General features: G+C 34.9%; 2 protein-coding genes across 3 annotated transcripts; both read left to right on the top strand.

Annotated features, from left to right (window-relative positions):
* Positions 1-8,670: 8,670 nt before the first annotated feature.
* Positions 8,671-8,850, top strand: LOC112754395 (uncharacterized). Its single transcript, XM_025802024.2, has one exon. The coding sequence runs from the start codon at positions 8,677-8,679 to the stop codon at positions 8,848-8,850; it is 174 nt and encodes a 57-aa protein (XP_025657809.1). The 5' UTR covers positions 8,671-8,676.
* A 2,619-nt stretch (positions 8,851-11,469) lies between these two features.
* LOC112758881 (uncharacterized) lies at positions 11,470-13,956 on the top strand. Of its 2 annotated transcripts, none has more exons than XM_025807667.2 (2): positions 11,470-11,726; positions 12,098-13,956. In XM_025807667.2, exon 2 carries the CDS (start codon positions 12,200-12,202, stop codon positions 13,709-13,711), a length of 1,512 nt encoding a protein of 503 aa, XP_025663452.1. In that variant the 5' UTR covers positions 11,470-11,726; positions 12,098-12,199; the 3' UTR covers positions 13,712-13,956. The 2 variants fall into 2 exon arrangements, with proteins under 2 accessions (XP_025663452.1, XP_025663453.1); XM_025807668.2 differs by having other exon boundaries at positions 11,473-11,726; positions 12,119-13,956.
* The last annotated feature ends 4,805 nt before the right edge of the window (positions 13,957-18,761 follow it).

The raw sequence follows: 18,761 nt of genomic DNA on the forward strand, positions 1-18,761 counted from the left end.
GAGAACTGGGTCAGAAACAGCCCAAAATTCGCTGGTCTCGAATTCAATCACGCTGGATTTCCGTCACTGCGACGCGGTCGCATGGAGCACGCGGTCGCGTCGCCTAGCGTCAGAGAAGCCATAGCATATTATATATCAAATCGAAGCCCCAGACGTTAGCTTTCCAACGCAACTGGAATCGCGTCGTTTGGACCTCTGTAGCTAAAGTTATAGCCATTTGAGTGCGAAGAGGTCAGGCTGGACAGCTTAGCAATTTCTCCAACTTCTTGTATTCCTTCCACTTTTGCATGCTTCCTTTCCATCCTCTGAGCCATTCCTGCCCTATAATCTCTGAAAGCACTTAACACACATATCAAGGCATCTAATGGTAATAAGAGAGGATTAATATTAGCAATTATAAGTCCAAAGAAGCATGTTTTCAATCAAAGCACATAATTAGGAAGGCAAATGTAAAACCATACAAATAGTATGAATAAGTGGGTAAAGAGTTGATAAAATCCACTCAATTGAGCACAAGATAAACCATAAAATAGTGGTTTATCACTAACCGGTCAAGAGTTTCCGCTACTATAGACATGACTTACTCTTGCTTCTTCCGGAACTCTTGTTGTTTTTGAATGAGCACGAAAAGTACTTCTTGTGTGGCTTGATCCATATGTGAAGATGAAAATTGAGGTGATGAAGGTTGACAATCAAACTCATGAAGGTAAGGGTCTTGTATGTAGTGAGGTGATGGTCTATAGAATTGGTGACTAGAAAGGTAAGTGTTTCGGTTCCATTAGGGTGCATTGTGGTAATGGTGTGAAAAAGTCATAAAGAAAATGCAAACAAAATCTATTAACAAAAGCAAACAAACAACCAAAAAGTGCTATTTATACTATTAGCATATTCACAACAACCAAAAGATATAACACCAATTGCATTCCCCAGCAACGGCGCCAAATTTAACGGAAGAGAATTCTTGCATGGTTTAGAATTAATTGAAACAATTCGTTGGTAGCATAGTCCAAACCAACAATGAATTCTCACGATCAAATATTAAATCCAATACAAAATAACCGAGAGTAATAAAATCTCGGGTCGTTCTCCCTAGGATGCAATTGGAAGTGCTATTCTTTTGGTTGTGAGGAGAAAAAAGGGGTTTTGAATCAAAGAACAAAAGATTAAAGGAACTAAGAAATCAAAGAACTAAGGAATGATCAAAATTGTAATTCATGCAAGTAAAGAAAATATGAGATCAAAACTAGTGAAAATACTATAAATGCAAGAAAGAGCCTTGACCTGGGAATGAGAGTCCAAGGAATTCTATCATTGCCATAACCACAACTATGGTAATTATCATGAGTTAGTCTCGCTTAGTTAACCCCAAACATCGAGGAGTAAGTCAAGCAAGCATAATTGACCTTAATCCATAAGTACTAACCAACTTACCAAACTAGTTGATAAGAGGCTAGCTTCAATGAAAACAAGAGTCAACTAACTCCCCAAGAATTACCACTAAATGTCGGACATTATGACTCTAGTATCCTAGGAACTCAAATCCCAAGCCAAGGTGTGAAAATCTACTCAAAACTCATAATTGGCATTTTCACAAACACCTTGTGTACATAAAAGTAAAACATGAAAAATTACAAGAAAAAATAGCAAACTATAACCAACTATCAACAAAACCAAATATAAACAAGCAATCAAATATAAAGGAAGCATGAAACATAAAATTCATTGATAAAAACTTCAAGAAACACAAAATTGCAATTATGAACAAGTGACTTGAACCAAAGGAAATTGAAGATAAAGACAATGTAATTAAAGAGGAATTAAAGAGTACTTACAATTAAAGATGATCAAAATTCAAAATTAAGCTTGCTATAAAATGCTACAATGAAAAATGAAAATGAAACCCTAAGAGAGCAATGCTACACTACTCCTACTCCTACTCCTAATTACTCTCTAAAACTATCTAAGTGAGCTCCTATAATGCATGCCCTCATATGTGTTGAATTCCCTTCATATAGCACTCCAAAATCAGCATCCAAGCCTTCCAAAATGGGCCAAAAGCCTCCAAAATTTGCGTAGCACATGTTTCATTAACGAAATCACATGCAGGGACCTGTGCATACGCACAGGTGCTTGTGCGCACGCATACTTACTTGTGCGCATGCACACTTCGCTATGTGTGCTTTTCCTTGTTTTCTTCATGTTGTCTCCCTTGTACATGCTTTCTTCCATTTTTGGCTATCCATTCTTGCCTAATTGACCTGAAATCACTCAACAAACATGTCATGGCATCAAATAGAATAAAAGTGCAATTAAATTGCTCATTTCAAGCACAAAATTGCATGTTTTCACATTTAGGGTCAAATTGGGGACAAAACACAAAAGTATGCTATTTTGGTGCTTAAGTGTGAGTTCATATGCTAGAATCCATCCAAATGAAGCTAAAATATAACAGAAAATATGGACTTATCAAGGTCCCTATACTTTTTTCCTTTTAATTAGGTCCTTGCATTAATTTTTTTTTTCAATTAGGTCCCTCTTACCAGTAATTAGTTTAATTGTATAGGGACCCAGTTAAAAAAAAAATTGGTGCAGAAACTCAATTAAAAAGAAAAAAAATATAGGGATCCAATTAAAAAAAATTTGGTGCAAGGATTTAATTAAAAGGAAAAAAAAAGTATAGGGACCTAATTGAAAATTTCACAAAACTACAAGGACCAACAAAATAATTAAACCTTTTATTAATTATCCTGTGTACGAGAACATATACTAGTTTATAACAAAAAAAAGTAAATACTAAAAAAACTAAGTAGATACAAAATTAGAAAAAGCTTGTTTGGTTCTTGGTCCTAAACTTAGCCTTGATGTCCAAATGCCATTAATTAAATTTAATTCTGTTAAAAAATAGACTTTTAAAATAATATTGTAACTACTTTAAATATAAATAAAATTTTATAGACAAATAAATTAAAAGAATATTAGAACGAGTTTGCCACAAATCGTGCTAGGCACTATCCTTAAGAATTTATTACTGTCCTACCCTTAGGTGGAATGACTTCGACAAAAATCTTTTAAGATTAGACGTAGATAATCAAGAATACAATCCATACTAATATTCTTGAAATACTTGGAGCAGCACAATCTCGTTCTTCTTCTTAATTAAAAAATTATTTATTACAAGTAAAAGCTTGCTAATAATTCTGTGTTTGGGAGAGAGCACGAAAGAAAAGATAATTGTATGTGTGTTAATATATAAAGAAATCTAAGAAGATCAAAATCAAGTCCAATCCTTGTGTGAGAGTCCATTAGTATCTTTAATTTCTTTTGGCATAACTTTCTTGGATTAATATATAAAGACTCAAGGTTTTAAAATTCTTTTTTATGTGAGACTAAGTTTAAAACACAAACATATATATACAACAATCCTCCACATGTTTCAAACTCAGAGAAATCTAAAAAAAAAAGAGACTAAGAATATTTTGCATCAATGAAGTATCCAAGAGAATTTGACTTTATCTTAAGTCGAGTGGGTGACAACCTTGTAAAAGCGTGGTAGAGTAAATTTTTTGAACCTTATATTTCTGAGATAACAATTGGAGCATATCTATAAGTCCACAAAACATTCTCTTAGGTAATATGTTCCTGGTGGTTTGCGCTTTTAACGACCATGCGCCACATCCTGATAACATGAGAGCTCTAGAGTTAAATGTCCAAACTCATAGGAGACAATCTCATCTCCACTCTTAATTTTGTATTTATCCATCAAGGATATACTACAGTAAACATTCCCACCCTCACATTTTGGGGCATGGATCTCATCACAAACCATCTCAAATGAATGGTGGAAACAATAAAGTACTATAACTGCATTAGTACTGTCATATATCCTAGCGAGGAACTCATCATCAAACAGCTCATATGTTTGACGGTAAACAAAAGAACCGACAATATCCCTAAAATTTGTATGACTTTACTGACCACATTGTACCATCTTCATAGAAGATATAATCAGAATTGTTGGATATCAATCATACAGTTTTATTCAATTGGCATCAGTCTCATCCCATTCCGTGTTCCACTCACTAGTGTCCTAGCAAGTGGCCTCGTCAAAGGATCAATCAAATTTTTTTCTACCTTACAAAATCCATGGATATTATACAACTTTCAATAAGTTGTCTTACAATATTGTGCCACATTTTTATGTGTCGACTTTTATCATTATAAATCTTATTTTTTACTCTAGTAATAGCAACCTGACTATCACAATCATAGTCATAGATGTTTTTGTCTTACTCTATAGTGAGATATCTACTAATATGTCTTTTAGCTATTCGGCTTTAGTGGTTGTCTTCTCTAAGGCAATAAATTATAATTTTATAGTTGATCTAGCAATGCATATCTACTTGATGAATTTTCAAGAGACTGCATCTCTTGCTAACATAAACACAAAAATATTTGTAGGTTTTAGCTAACAAGGCATGTATGCTAGAAATACTTTTATCCTTAGGATATATATTCTCAAAAAAATGTGCATTACAAGATTTAATTATGGTGTTAGATTTAAGTGAATAACTTTTAATAATGGGAAATTTATATACACTATTTTTCTTGAACCTATAAACACACAATATCCAATAAACATATCATCACATGTTCTTGAACCTATTTTTCTTTTCTTAGGATCCAACAACTCCAAACTTTCAAGTGATTCAAACTAGGCTTTTTATTAAACCAAAGTTCATAGGATATTTTGCTAAGTTTATTATATGATACCCTATATACTTTTTTAGATATACTTCCATTTATAAGAGTCCATCAACATCTTTGATTTCTTTTGACATATACTTCCTTAGATTAATATATAAAGACTCAAAGTTTCAAAATTTCCTTCTATATGGGACTAAGTTTAAAATAGAAACATATATATACAACAAACTCTAGATATTCCTCTATGGCATTGGCATTAGCAACATTAAAGTAGTGGAGGTTGTGCAACTCAAAATCTCAGTTGCTCCTTTTCTTCTATGGCAGCATCAACCTACTCTTCCGCAGCTCTCCTCTACTTCTCATGCCTCCTCACAACCTTCTCCTTCACTCATGCCTATATTTGTGCCACCTTCATCCTCGTTTGTGCTCAACATTGGAATTAGAGGCAAGCATGACGAGCACGGGAAGCGAGCATGGCTAGAGGTTTGACTGAAAGCACACACGACGAGCACGACATAAGGTCCGCATGACAAGAGAACAAGCTTAGAAGATGATGGCAGGAGAAGCAGAGGGTGTAACACCTTTATACCAAAATATCACGCTTTTACTATACCATTCTGCTAGCGAGGACATTACAGAGATTCTTCTATTACAAAGGGAGAGTGACTTGGAGTGGAGTTTCTCTACTAATTTTTTTAAATATTTTTAAATTTTGTTTTCGTTTCTTTCCAGTGGAACGCCATTTTGAGATTTTTCAAAATTCGGCTGATTTTTGATTTAGTTCGATTGATCAGCTTTTGACCGATTTTTCGATTTAAAAGTGATTTTTAACATCTGTTATTTTCAGTGTAGATTGAATTATGTTTTTTATCGATTTAACTAATCATTTCGAACTAAATTTTAGAACCATAATATTTATATTTGGTAAATGAAACTGAAAATAATTTTAATATATACAAATAACAAATATAATGATAAATTTGGATATTAAAAAATATTAAAGGCCAATACTTTTTTATCAATATCAGCTAACATGGCATCTTATTTGTATATTATTAAAGTTGATGATTTAGAATTTAGTAGTTAGTGTTTAGGGTATTGATCAAATATGGACTAAAACAATAAATTTAGTGCTCATAGATATTTATTAATTTATTTTACATTTTTTCCGATAGTCTCTAATCAAAAGGGATAAAGAGTTAAACCTGATCATTTATGGACAGCAAAAGTTCTCAACCCCAACAAACCATAGAAACATTACCTAGCATTTTCCTATCAAAGTTAGGACACTAGATCTCAAGAAAAAAAACATCAAAGAAATATCCAACCAATAAAAAGATCAATATTTGATTCATTCCTTTTGACATTGCCATAAGACGAACAAATACGAGTCCTTTACAACCAATGATGGATGTTATATTTTTTTATGGAGTTTTTTCTTTGATACTCTTTTACGTTTTTCGTTTATTTTTACTTCTCTTTGATGCATGTTGCTTCTTTTTTTAGGCGAAAGCTAGTACACTCCAGACAAAGTAGAGAGTGCAGCACTCCTTAAAAAGTAACCTACTATCAAAAGTTATCAGGTAAATTAAATTTATTTATTATTATTTTTTTTGAATCATGGGCTCAACAAACAACTTAATACAGACCAAAAATACCAATCCCCTCTCTCAACTCAACAAACAACTTAATACAGACAAAAAAAACCAATTCCGTCTCTCAACTCTCCACCCTGTTATAGTATCCGCCACCGCCGTAAGGAGAGACTCAGTGCCGCTGCCGTCCATTGTGCTCAGGGGTCACCATTGCAGGGAGTGAGAAACTGCCATCGTTCGCTGCGTTGTGGTCGTGCTTCAAGTCCCCCCCTGTTCACTCTCACGATCTCAAAAAATCCACAAACAAAAATTAAACCCTAGCTTCTTCAAAGGTTCTGCCGCCGCCGTCCGGGGTTGTCGGCGCCTCCGCGTCTCCGTCCTTCCCCCTGTCCCGAACTCAGGCCTTGTCTCATAGCTTGGTACTTCGTCCTCATCGTTGCTGGCTTCTCTGTTCGAGGCTTGGAGCAGCTCACCGTCGTGTAGCCCCTCGCCGCTCGCCGCTTGCCGTAGTCTCGCCACTCGTCGTCCTGTTGTCCGTCGAAGGTTAGTGGCACTGATTTTACTTTTTCGGTTATTCCTTTTATGCTCTGTTTAGAGATTTAAGTATTTGACTTATTTCTGAATTTGAATTTATGAATGTAAATCAAATAATTGATTTTGTGTTGTTGAAATTATTGCTAGTTACCGTTTGCCTCTGTGTTTGATAGAAACAGAATCAAATTCATGATATTCCCCGCAAGACACTCAGATTTGATGTGGTATCTTGTGGAACTCATTATCTATTGTACATTGATTTCATAGGAAATTATTGTATTTAAAGGTATTATGTTGCTGCTGTATCAAATTTCCAAAGAGTGCTTCTTGAGTTAGGGTCTTTGAGGGAAAGAAAGGATCTGAAGATAAAATAGACTTTACCAGATGTGTGCATTATTAATTATTTCACCTTTCAATCATATAATTACAATCTTCTTTTTGGATTATCATTCACATGGTAGGTGTAAAAGATAGTTGTTTTTTATTGATGTGACTAGATATAATTAAATGCAAGTGTGAATCTGTTTTATATTGGGATAAGTATAGTTTTGGTCCCAAAGGTTTTCAGCCAGAATTGAAATCGTCCATCGTCTAATTTTCGATTTAAAATCATCTTTAACGTTTTTTTTTTCGTATTAAAATCGTTCTTTTAAATAAATTTTTTAATTTAATTCCTAAACTACCGGTATTTTAATAAATATAAAATAAATATAAAAAGAAAGAAAGAAAGGGGGATACAAAGAAGCGGGGTAGATGGGGAGAGAAAGAAAGAAAAGGGGGGGGGGAGGGGGGAGACAGGGGGGAGGGTGGAGGGGGAGAGAAGGACGCCATGCCGCCGCACCGCCGCCACACCATCGCCCGCTGTCCGCCGCTTCTTCTTCTTCTTCTTCTTCTTCTTCTTCTTCTTCTTCTTCTTCTTACCGCCGACCCCACCGCCGCACTGCCGCCCGCCGCTTCTTCTTCTTCTTCTTCTTCTTCTTCTTCTTCTTATTATTATTATTATTATTATTCCCGCCGCCGCACCGCCGCCTGCTGCTTCTTCTTCCCGCCGCCGCACTGCCGCCCATTTCTGATTTGTTGTGGAATATTATTGTTGCTGATTTGTTGATTTTTTGCTTTCTGTTTCTGCTTGTGTTAAATTTGTGCTTGAATTTGTTGATTTTTTGTTTCTGCTTCTCTGTGTGGAGGTGGAGGTGGAGGTGGGGGTGGGGGTGGGGGGAAGGGAAGATGGGGAGGGGGAGGGGACGTGGGGGTAGGGGTGGGGGTGGGGGAAGGGAATGGGGAGGGGGAGGGGACGGGTGGGGCCGCGGGGTGGGGGGAAAGGGGAGACGGGGAGGGGGAGGGGACGGGGGGGGATGTGGGGTGTGGGGAAGGGGGTGACGAGGAGGGGGAGGGGACGCGGGGTAGGGGTGGGGGTGGGGGTGGGGGATACAGAGGAAGGCGGGGAGGGGGAGGGGGAAGGGGAAAGGGGGGAGGGGATGGCGGTGGCGTTGGTGGTGGTGGTGGTGGTGGTGGTGGTGCTAGTGGTGGTGTTGGTGGAGGTTGTGGCGGTGGTGTTGGTGTTGGTGGTGGTGGTGGAGGAGGATGTAATTGTGTTGGTAGTGGTGAGGGTATTTTTGTCTAAAAAAATAAAAAAGGACAATTTTAATACGAAAAAAAATGTTAAGGATGATTTTAAATCGAAAATTAGACGAGGAACGATTTTGATTCTGGCTGAAAACCTTTGGGACCAAAACCATACTTATCCCTTTTATATTTCATTAAAATCAAATTCTTATTTTTAATTGTTGAAGAGGAGGGAAAAAATCTGAAGTAAATGGTTTCGTTGTGTTTAGAGTAAGGAATGGGGGACAAGAAGAGGAAGCCTCAAATGTTTGTAAAATTAGTGTCTGCTGCTGGGACTGGATTTTTCTATGTGAAGAGGAAGTCAAGGCAGTTCACAGAGAAGCTCGAGTTTCGCAAGTACGATTCAAGGGTTAACCGCTATGTTCTCTTTACAGAGGCTAAGATGAAGTGATACACCACCTTTTAGTTTCATTTCGATGATCATGGCTATATTCTTGTAGCTGAAACAATTTAGTAATGTTTTCTTTGAAACAGTGAGTTTGAATCATGCCAATCTGTGTTTTTCACTTCTCTGCCTTGTGTACATTTTCCTTAACAACGTAAAATGGTAGCTGAGTTTTTAGCAAGGTAGCTGCCAATATAGAATCAGGAGATCGTAACCTCGCTAGAAGCATTAATGGTTAATCTAATCCACCTTGTATATGGGATATGTTGACAGGTCTGAGCTAGAAGAATTTCCTATACTAAAAATTATAAAATAATTATTGTACGTCGATAAAAAAAATGCTCAAGGAACAAATAGAATTTAAAAATAACACTTTAATCACATCTTGTAACACAAATAAATATTTATGATCAATTTTGTTAAATGGACACTTGCTCCTCGAAAAAAGAATGGGAAAAAGGCACATGCTAAAGATAAAGAATCAACGAGTATTAAAGTTGTTTATTGCCAAAAGAAAATACGCTTAATATACTTTGGCTTGGTTTACAATAAAATTAACTATAATCATTTCAAAGTTTATATGCTCGGATGGACAACCTTGGAGCCCTAAAAACCAAATTTATTGTTCTTAGAAAGATCTACAAATTGTACAAATGTACAAATGAAGCTTGAAATAATAATGGTATCTATTCCATTTTAGGGTAGCCATTTATAAAATTAGGAGCACCCTGATTAGATCATGATTTTAGCTACCAACCATGATAATTGATATCCTTGTCATGTTTGTTTCCGTTAAAGTAAATAGAGGTTTATATGCACATTCATGCATGATGATGCACCAGAGGATGAGTTAAAAGCAAGTTCAATTAGAGCCAACTCCTCATTCCAGCGCTCCAGCTCTTTTCACTTGCTTTTCTTTAAGCTTGGTCTGATGACCGTCATTGCCTTCTTGAAATCATTGTAAGTTAATCCTCTTACCTGATAAAGCCAAAAAGCATCATTACACAACTTATTGTTCAATTTTTTTTTTTATGAAAAAAGTAAATACTTTAACAAAGATTTTATAGTCATCTTGGTATGATTTTTTTTATTATTAGATAATAAATTATAAAATTTAATTTTAGTATATTATAAAAATATTATCTCTATTTAAAGTGTAAATAAGAAAAACAAATTATACTTTTAAGTGAGTATATATATTTTTTAATTAAATTTATATAATAAAAAATCTTTTATTATTGTCTTCATATTTAATGTTATAATTTTGTTTTGCACAAAATAAAATTATTATATATTTGTTTGCTTTTTACTTGATATATATATATATATATATATATATATATATTAATTCAATTTATATAACACAAATTTTTTTATCATTATATTTATATTTAATATTATAATTTTGTTCCACACAAAATAAAATTTATTTGAATTTTAATATTATATACATAATATATATTTAATATTATTTTTTTTAAATTCTAATATATATTTTTTTCAGAATTTAGTGTATGAATTCTTAACTTATTTCTTATGTATTATTTATTTTAATTCTAAAGCCCAAAAATTTATTTTTTGTACAAACATTTTATAATTAATATTCATATGTTATTTTTTTGTTTTGGACTTCAGCCCAATATCTAAAATTTACAAAAAAAAATTAAATTAAAAAAAATGATTAACTTGACTAATATGTTGCCTTTTTAAATTCAGACCATTCAAATAAAATATAATAAATAAAAAGTTCAGATTTAATAAACTAATAAAGTGTACAGCATTCTCTACTTAACAAGGAGCATTTAAGGATGAGTCCTTTTTTTTTATGAAATTTTGTCTTTATTTTTATTTAGTTTGACTTTATACAATTTTTATTGTGAGTTATTGATTTACTGTGTACTATATTTACTATTGTTATAATTTTTTATGACATGAATTATTGATTTCATAAGGAAGCCCAAATTAAATAAATTAACCCATCTGAACCTTTTTAGAATATTCATAGAAAAATAAAAAATAACCAACAATGCTATAGGAGCAATTGATAAATAATAAATCCAACTGATAAATATATTGATGCTACAACTTTTAAAAATTAATTTTCATACTACTTTCAAAATATAAAAATTTTATCAAATCGGTCCAAAATAATCTATGTTTATAATTAATAATTAAACTTATATTTATTCAAAAAAATTATAAATTTATTATTTTTTAAAGAGAATTTCTAACTTTGTTAATAAAAATTAATTAAAAATAAATTAATTATGATATACTAAAAATAAGTCACTAAATTAATTATTATAAAAAATATATATTAAAATATAAAATATATATTAAAAATAAATTATAAAATATATATTTATATATAAAAATATATAATAGTTGATTCAGTGATTATTTTTTTATTATTAGCTGATTAATTTTTAATTTACATTAACAGTTTTGAAAATAAATAATTTTCGTCCAAGGAGGTAGTTCTAACGGGCCCTAACATTTTTTATAATTGGAAAAGTGATTGGACCGGGTCAAACTGATCCGATAGTTTTGAAACGTTGATTGAATCCGGGAAACCCGACCCGTTAGGGGTAGCGACGAGTTCAATGCATGACCCACGAAAGGAAAGCTGTAGCTATAGTAGTGAGATGCTTCCCCACGGCTTCTGCTTCTGCCTTCTATCCTCTTCCGCGTTTCTTTTGACGAGTGGAAAAGAGAAGAAAAACAAACTAGTTTTTTCTTTTTAATTTTTTAATTGGGTGTAGAAGGGATTTTAGGGTTTAGAAAATCAGTAACATATGGTTGCAGATGATATGATTTGATATGTAGGAGAAGTGCATCATCAACGGCTTTGGTTCTCTATCTTCTTATGCCTATTCTCTAAGGTACACTTTAAAGATCCCAGTTGATTTTCCTTTTGGGTATCTGTTTTTGGTTTCTCTAACCATTGATTTTCGTATTTTTTTTTTCTGGAAAAAAAATGCTATAGAAATATAATAGTGTTTCATATTTCATACAGTTTTTATACCTTTTTTTAGGATTTATGGAGATATTTGGTCTAGGGTTAGATATAATGTTCCTTCAAAGCCCCAGTTTTTGTTTTTATTAACCCTAACAAATACCAATTTTTTAGGCTTCGATTTTTTGTTTGAAAAAAAAAATGTTTTTGGTACTTGGGATTTTTAATGTGTGTGTTTTCTGAAGTGGGTGTGTGAGGATTCTGTAATCTGATTTATAAATGTTGGGTTTTTGATAGTGGAGAATTGATATGATGAAGGTGTGTATGTAAGATTGTTCTGTTGAATTGTGTTATGGAATGGCAACGTTGAATCCAGCAGCAGCAAGAATTTGAGGTAACATGGTTGATTCTCTTCTCACTGTTCTGTCAATGGAGAGTCATCACCCATCCACACTCCTGTCCATGGATTCAAGTGCATCTTCTCATGAGGAACTGGATTTGGAGATGAATCCACAAATTATACTTTCTCGTCCGCCCGATATCAATTTGCCCCTCTCCGCAGAGCGCAGCCCCCCGCCACAGCTGTGGAATTCTGATACCTGTGATATCCTAGATGTTGGACTTAGTACTCAAGGATACGAGGCCGAGACTTTTCTCAACCCTCCTAAAGCTGGCAAGAAGTGCTCGAAGCGAATTGATAGCATATGGGGTGCTTGGTTTTTCTTCAAGTTTTACTTTAAGCCTGTGTTGCATGAGAAATCAAAGGCCGTGGTCATAAGGGACAGCAATGGCATTTCAGGGTTTGACAAAACTGATCTTAAGCTTGATGTCTTTATGGTTCAACATGACATGGAAAACATGTACATGTGGGTTTTCAAGGAGAAGCCTGAAAATGCATTGGGAAAGATGCAGCTGAGGAGTTACATGAATGGGCACTCTCGCCAAGGGGAGCACCCGTTTCCATTTAGCGTTGAGAAGGGTTTTGTTCGATCCCATAGGATGCAACGGAAGCATTATAGAGGTCTTTCAAACCCACAGTGCGTCCATGGTATCGAAGTTGTTCCATCACCCAATCTGTCAGGCATTGATAAGGAAGAGCAGAAAAGGTGGATTGAACTCACTGGCCGAGATTTTAATTTCAAGATTTCTCCTGAAGCAAGTGATTTCAGCTCGTGGAGAAATCTTCCCAACACAGACTTTGAACTTGACAGACTGCCTCATCCAATCAAGACTCCTAATCCTCACCCCAAGAAAATGCTTAATGGATCTGGGCTGAATTTATCATCAACTCTGTCTAACCACAGTAATGGTGACAACCATGATCTGTCTCCTGTCAGTGGCAAGAAGAGGAAAGACTTTTTCCTTTATAGTAATTACGAAGAATGTTACTTGCCAATTAATCCTCCATCTGATCGGATTGCAAATATATCTGTTCACCCAAGTGAACCGGGCTGGTTGAGTGACTTTACTGGTGTGATGAAGAATGTTTGTGGACCCGTTACAGCTGCAAAAACCATATATGAGGACGAGGAAGGCTACTTGATTATCATCAGCCTGCCATTTGTGGATCTTCCAAGAGTGAAAGTTTCTTGGAGGAACACTCTCACCCATGGTTTCATAAAAGTTTCTTGTGTGAGCACATCCGGGAAGCAATTTATCAAGAGAAATGATAGGACATTCAAGCTTACAGATCCGTCGCCAGAGCACTGCCCTCATGGGGAGTTTGTCCGTGAAATCCCTCTTTCAACTCGAATTCCCGAAGATGCCAACATCGAAGCATACTATGATGGGCCAGGATCTGCGCTTGAGATCATGGTGCCAAGACTTCGGGCAGGAGCGGAAGAGCATGAGGTTCGTGTTTGCCTCCGGCCTCATCTGGGAGGAAATGATCTTAATGTTGACTTGAGTTAACAAATTTGGGTTGCAATCATGGTCCTTAAATCTTAAATCATTGTTTTACTAACTTGTGTCCCGTTGTAAACTATAATACAAATGTGCACCTCACAATTTTTTTCCCCATCCATACTAACTGCCATATGGTTTTACTTTTTGGGGGATCCATGCATCTATTATTGTTAGCTTTCGATTGTAATCATTCTTTATCTTTGAACATCCATTCCTGATCAGTTTATATGAAATTATTTAGTGTTACCTTACCCATGTTGGCATGTTTTGGATTTCAGTGAAGCAGCACACATGTTCTTGTATTAAATTAAATGCCTTGTTAGTGAGTCATGTATGGGACTCAATTTCACAGTATAAAATCATGAGAAGAGCACGAGAGGATCCAAATACGATAAAATATAGGTTAGTATGGGTCAAAGGTGAATGATCAATGATCACCAACTCTATTATCAGACTTAAAGTAGCAGTGTGATTAGCTTGTTTAAAATTTTCAGTTTGTTGATGATAGCTTTTGACTAGAGCATTGAAAAAGGTGAGGAAAAACGAGGCTAATAATTGGGATTCGGATAATTGATATTTCTTTTTTGGATTTTTTAAGGATAAATGAATAATTTATTGTAAATTTAAACTTTATTTACATGTCTGTAACTGCTCAACAAATCATGATATGTCACTGGTCAATAGATCGTTACATATAAGACGCTGATTGAATTTTCAATACTTAAATTTAAAAAAAAAAAATCAATGCTTCTGTCCATGTACATGCATCAAGAGCATAAATTATTTTTCAGACATTTATAATGCATATACGACCACTAACAAAGGACAAAAAATGGTATACATCACAATTAATGATTATTTGGAATTTTGCCATTTGGCATATTAGTGGATAATAAAATAGGACAATTTTATTTATTTAATTTTGTCAAACAGAATTTATTTTTTTTAGGTATAATATTAGTTTAATTTTTTTTGGTGGTTAATTCTGGTAGTACTTAAATTTTTCACAATTAAAAATAGTTATTTATTCTTTAATATATATCTCTTTGCACTTTTTAGTCAAGGCAGCAATTAATATTATTACGATATTGCTTAGTATATATATAAAAAATTAATTATTAATCAATCATTAGCAAAAATATATATTAATATAAAAAATATATATGTGATAATTAATTTAATAATTAATTTTAATGTATACAAAATATTTTTATTTTATTGAAAGTTGTAGTCATTTTCTCAAATCTCTACAATTTTATCAAAAGCATGATTCAAATTTATAATCATTTCCCTTATTAAAAAATTAAAATGTTTGTTGAAATTTAGGTTAAAAATATTTTTTTCTCAATAAAAAGTGATCTATACTTATTAATTGCTATAGTCTTACATTGATATTTTTATTAAAAATATCAAAAATATTTTGTACACACAAAAGAATCAACTATCAAATAAGTCATATTATATATATATAAAATGTATATTTCATATTTTAATATCTATTATATATAAATGGTTGATTAATAGTTAATTTCTTAGGTATACATAATCGTACGTTTGGGTTTTAGAGGGGATTTAGATAGGCAATTTAATTAAGGAATAATCTTAATAAACTTAAAAATAAGTAGTTAGGTAAATGACTTTTTTATTTAAATAAATTTTTTTTTCAGTTTAAATATGTTCGTACTTAGAGTGAATTCACGAACTGAAAGTTAAAAATCAGAGATCCTAACTTTAATGTACGTAGAATCATATCGGGAGAGCAACCTACAAGATACACTGATGTTAAAGTTAGCTAAGTGTTTGAGTGATACGTCTAGATCTGAGTTTATCTGCTGAGTGCCTTTCCTTTTATTCTCGTATTGTTAAGTTACCGTTTTCCAGTATTTGGTACCTTTATGTTGCGTTTTTAATGTTTGAATTTGATGTTTTCTTGGCTTGATGATGCTGTCATTATCATTATCTCGTAATGTCAGATTATCATTTAATTGGCATTCCATTGTATTATTATTTGGGGATGTTCTTTGGTTAGGACCCTAAAGGGTCTATAAGAAAACTGAATAGTTCTTTTGAAGGAAACTGAAACTGAGGCGTTTTTTTGGCACGGTTGCAACTCTGTAACTTTTCTCGTTTTATGAACCGTCAGCCTACTCATAGATTCTTTCTCTTAATTAATTAATGCAACATTAATTTCAAATAAAATAATCTCCCACTTCACTTTACTTCTCAAGCGAAAACATTTCTCTTTGCAAACTCAAACAATCCTTCTTAGTTGCTCTCACTTTTTGTTTCTAAGAGGCTTTCTTCCGTTCGGTCTTCCTCCTCTGTCGCATTCTCTATCACATCAGAGGGGATAACTCGAGTTTTCCAGTGGATTCCATAGCAACCTTTCGACAAGGTTAGTGATGGCCTTTATACTTTTCTCTCTCACTGTTATTTTGCCAGAAGAATTTGTGTTTCAGGTTTTCGTATTATAGTCTTTCTTGTGATTCCTGGTACGGCTTGCTTAGAAATTTCTTCGTATTTTCTCTAGATTCGCCACCTTTGATTAGGCTTGACGTAGTAAAGCACTACTATTTTAAGTTTTCTGTCTTAATAGTGATAGTTTCTGTTTTTGCCCCAATTTCAACAATTTTCTGTATCTCCATAAATGTAATGAAACTTGCATTTTTTAAGTAAGCTTTTGAATTTTTTGGCCCTTGGTAACATATTGGTAGTAATGTAGTGGTGATTCTCCTGTAGGTTTTTTCGTGATGGCGAGGAAAAAGGTTATCATGAGCCGTGAACGTGTTGGTGCTACTACCCAACCAAGACCCTGACCTACCCCCTTCCGCGAATGAACAGTGAGCTTGAGCTGGATATCTACTCCTGGGTATCCAAGGAGGTTAAGACTACCCCTTCCACTATGACGCAAGAAGAGCTTGATAACCTAAGGGAGGCCAGTGTTATCTTTGACTCCAACCTGAGTAATTTGTACATCTTCTCCGTTCCTAGGTCCGAGGATCAGTTATGCCCTATTAATGAGCATGCCGGCACTGTTTCGAACTGGTTATAGATGTATGAGACCCTTTTCTCCTGAATTGGGATCCAGTTGCCTTTTTCTGACTTCTAAGTGAGCGCGCTGACTCAGTCCGGATGTGCTCCTTCTCAACTCCATCCAAACAGCTGGGCCATTATCCGTGGTTTCGAGCTCTTATGCTCGTTCTTTGATATCGAACCCTCTCTTAGAGTCTTCTTTTATTTCTTCACTTTGACAGTTTCTTTTAGGTCACAAGGTTGCAAGTTCATCTGTTTCTGAGGTGTCCCGAACAGGAAAATATTTAATTTGTTTGAGAAATCTTATCACGGTTTTAAAGAAAAGTTTTTCAAGATTGAAGGGGAGGAAGGTACAACCCCTTTCTTTATGACTTTAGAAGGTGCAAAAAAATTTAACTTGTATTGGAATTATAATGTTTCCTCCCCAAAGATTTGAGTTAGCGACGTCAATGCTGCCGATTTTTTTAGCATTAATTTGCTAATGATGTTGTGGAATGAGCGCCCTCTTGTTTCAAGGGACATATTAATAAATGAACAGGCTGTTTGGAGCGCTAACAGTAAGCGTTATTCTTTGGTCTTTTCTGCATCCATAATTTTGTATGCTTATGACCTCTTTACCTTATGAATTTTCATTGTTCTTATTTCAGTTGACATGGCAGGAGGACTTGCTGCCATTGCCGAGATGAAGAGGTTGTCAACTCAACCATCGATTAATGTGGGTGGTGACAGGGTTTCTTCCTCTACTACTATAAGCCGCTAGCCGCAATCTCGGAGGATTGAGGAGAACGGAGAGGGGCAGGGTCCCGAGATCCACATTTTGGAAGAGAATTCCCACAACAACTCCCCATCTAGGAAAAATTGAAAAGCATTGGCCAAGACGATGCCACTGTTTTTGTCCCCACCTCATTTAGACATGTATTGGATAAGGGATTTTGATCTCCTAATTTCATGGATCAATATTTCATGGATGAAGATACGAATGCGGTACTTGCTAAGATGCCTTTAAAAGGCACCCTTCCTCGAGTTCAAAGGATGCTCCTCCATTCTTCCGGATATGTCTGAGATGCTGAAGTAGAGATTTTAAGTCTCCGCTCAAATTTCTTATCAAAGGACAAAATGATTGCTGACGCAAATGCTCAGATTCAGAAGCTAAATATCTCGGTTGCTGTTCTTCAAGATAAGCAGACCTCCCTTGAAAATGAGGTAAAAATTTTGAAAGAAGCAATAGCTGCTTCTGACTTAAGAGGAAAAAATCTGAAGAAGCAGGTTTCCAAGTTGATAAGAAAAATTGAGGAGCTCGAAATTTTGGTCAAAAAGGTAGAGCAAGCGACTGTAGATGGAGTTTTTGATGCTGTACAAAACATCCTTGACCAAATCAAACTGAGAGCTCCCAACTTGGACGTCTCCAAAGTCGATGCTTTCAAGAAGGTGGTGGATGGGAAAGTTGTTTCTATTGTATAATTTTGTAATATTTTTTTAAGTATTATGAATTTGGTAGTTCTAAACTCTTGGTACTTTTGTGTGTAATACTTTTTGCAGTACTTCTCTTGTGGAACCGGGATTAACTTTATAGGCAGTATGTAAGGTCCCACATCGGTTGGGGAGGGGAACGAAGCATGCCTTATATGGGTGTGGATACCTCTCCCTAGCATGACGCGTTTTGACGAGTGAGTGTGGGGGGGGGGGGGAGGGGGCTTCAGATATCATCCCTATCGTCAAAGGCAAAATCTTGAGGCCTTGTGTACCAAAGCGGACAATATCGTGCTAGTGGGTAGTCTGGGCTGTTACAGATGGTATCAGAGTGGTTCATCCTCGTGAGCCTGAGGGATGGACCGATTGTGCTTCGTTGCACACTCTGGGTCATTTTTCTTTCGTCCTATTTAGGATATCAGTTTGATATGCATAGCATGCTTGTTTATGAGTGCCTTTGGGGATTAATTGAAGTAATATGCTTGAGATATTGAGACTGATCACCTTGGTATCGATTGTTTTGTTTAGAAAGGAAACCTGAAGGGTAACTCAC

This window comes from Arachis hypogaea, chromosome 16 (assembly GCF_003086295.3).
Source record: "Arachis hypogaea cultivar Tifrunner chromosome 16, arahy.Tifrunner.gnm2.J5K5, whole genome shotgun sequence".
Classification (NCBI taxonomy): Eukaryota; Viridiplantae; Streptophyta; class Magnoliopsida; order Fabales; family Fabaceae; genus Arachis; species Arachis hypogaea.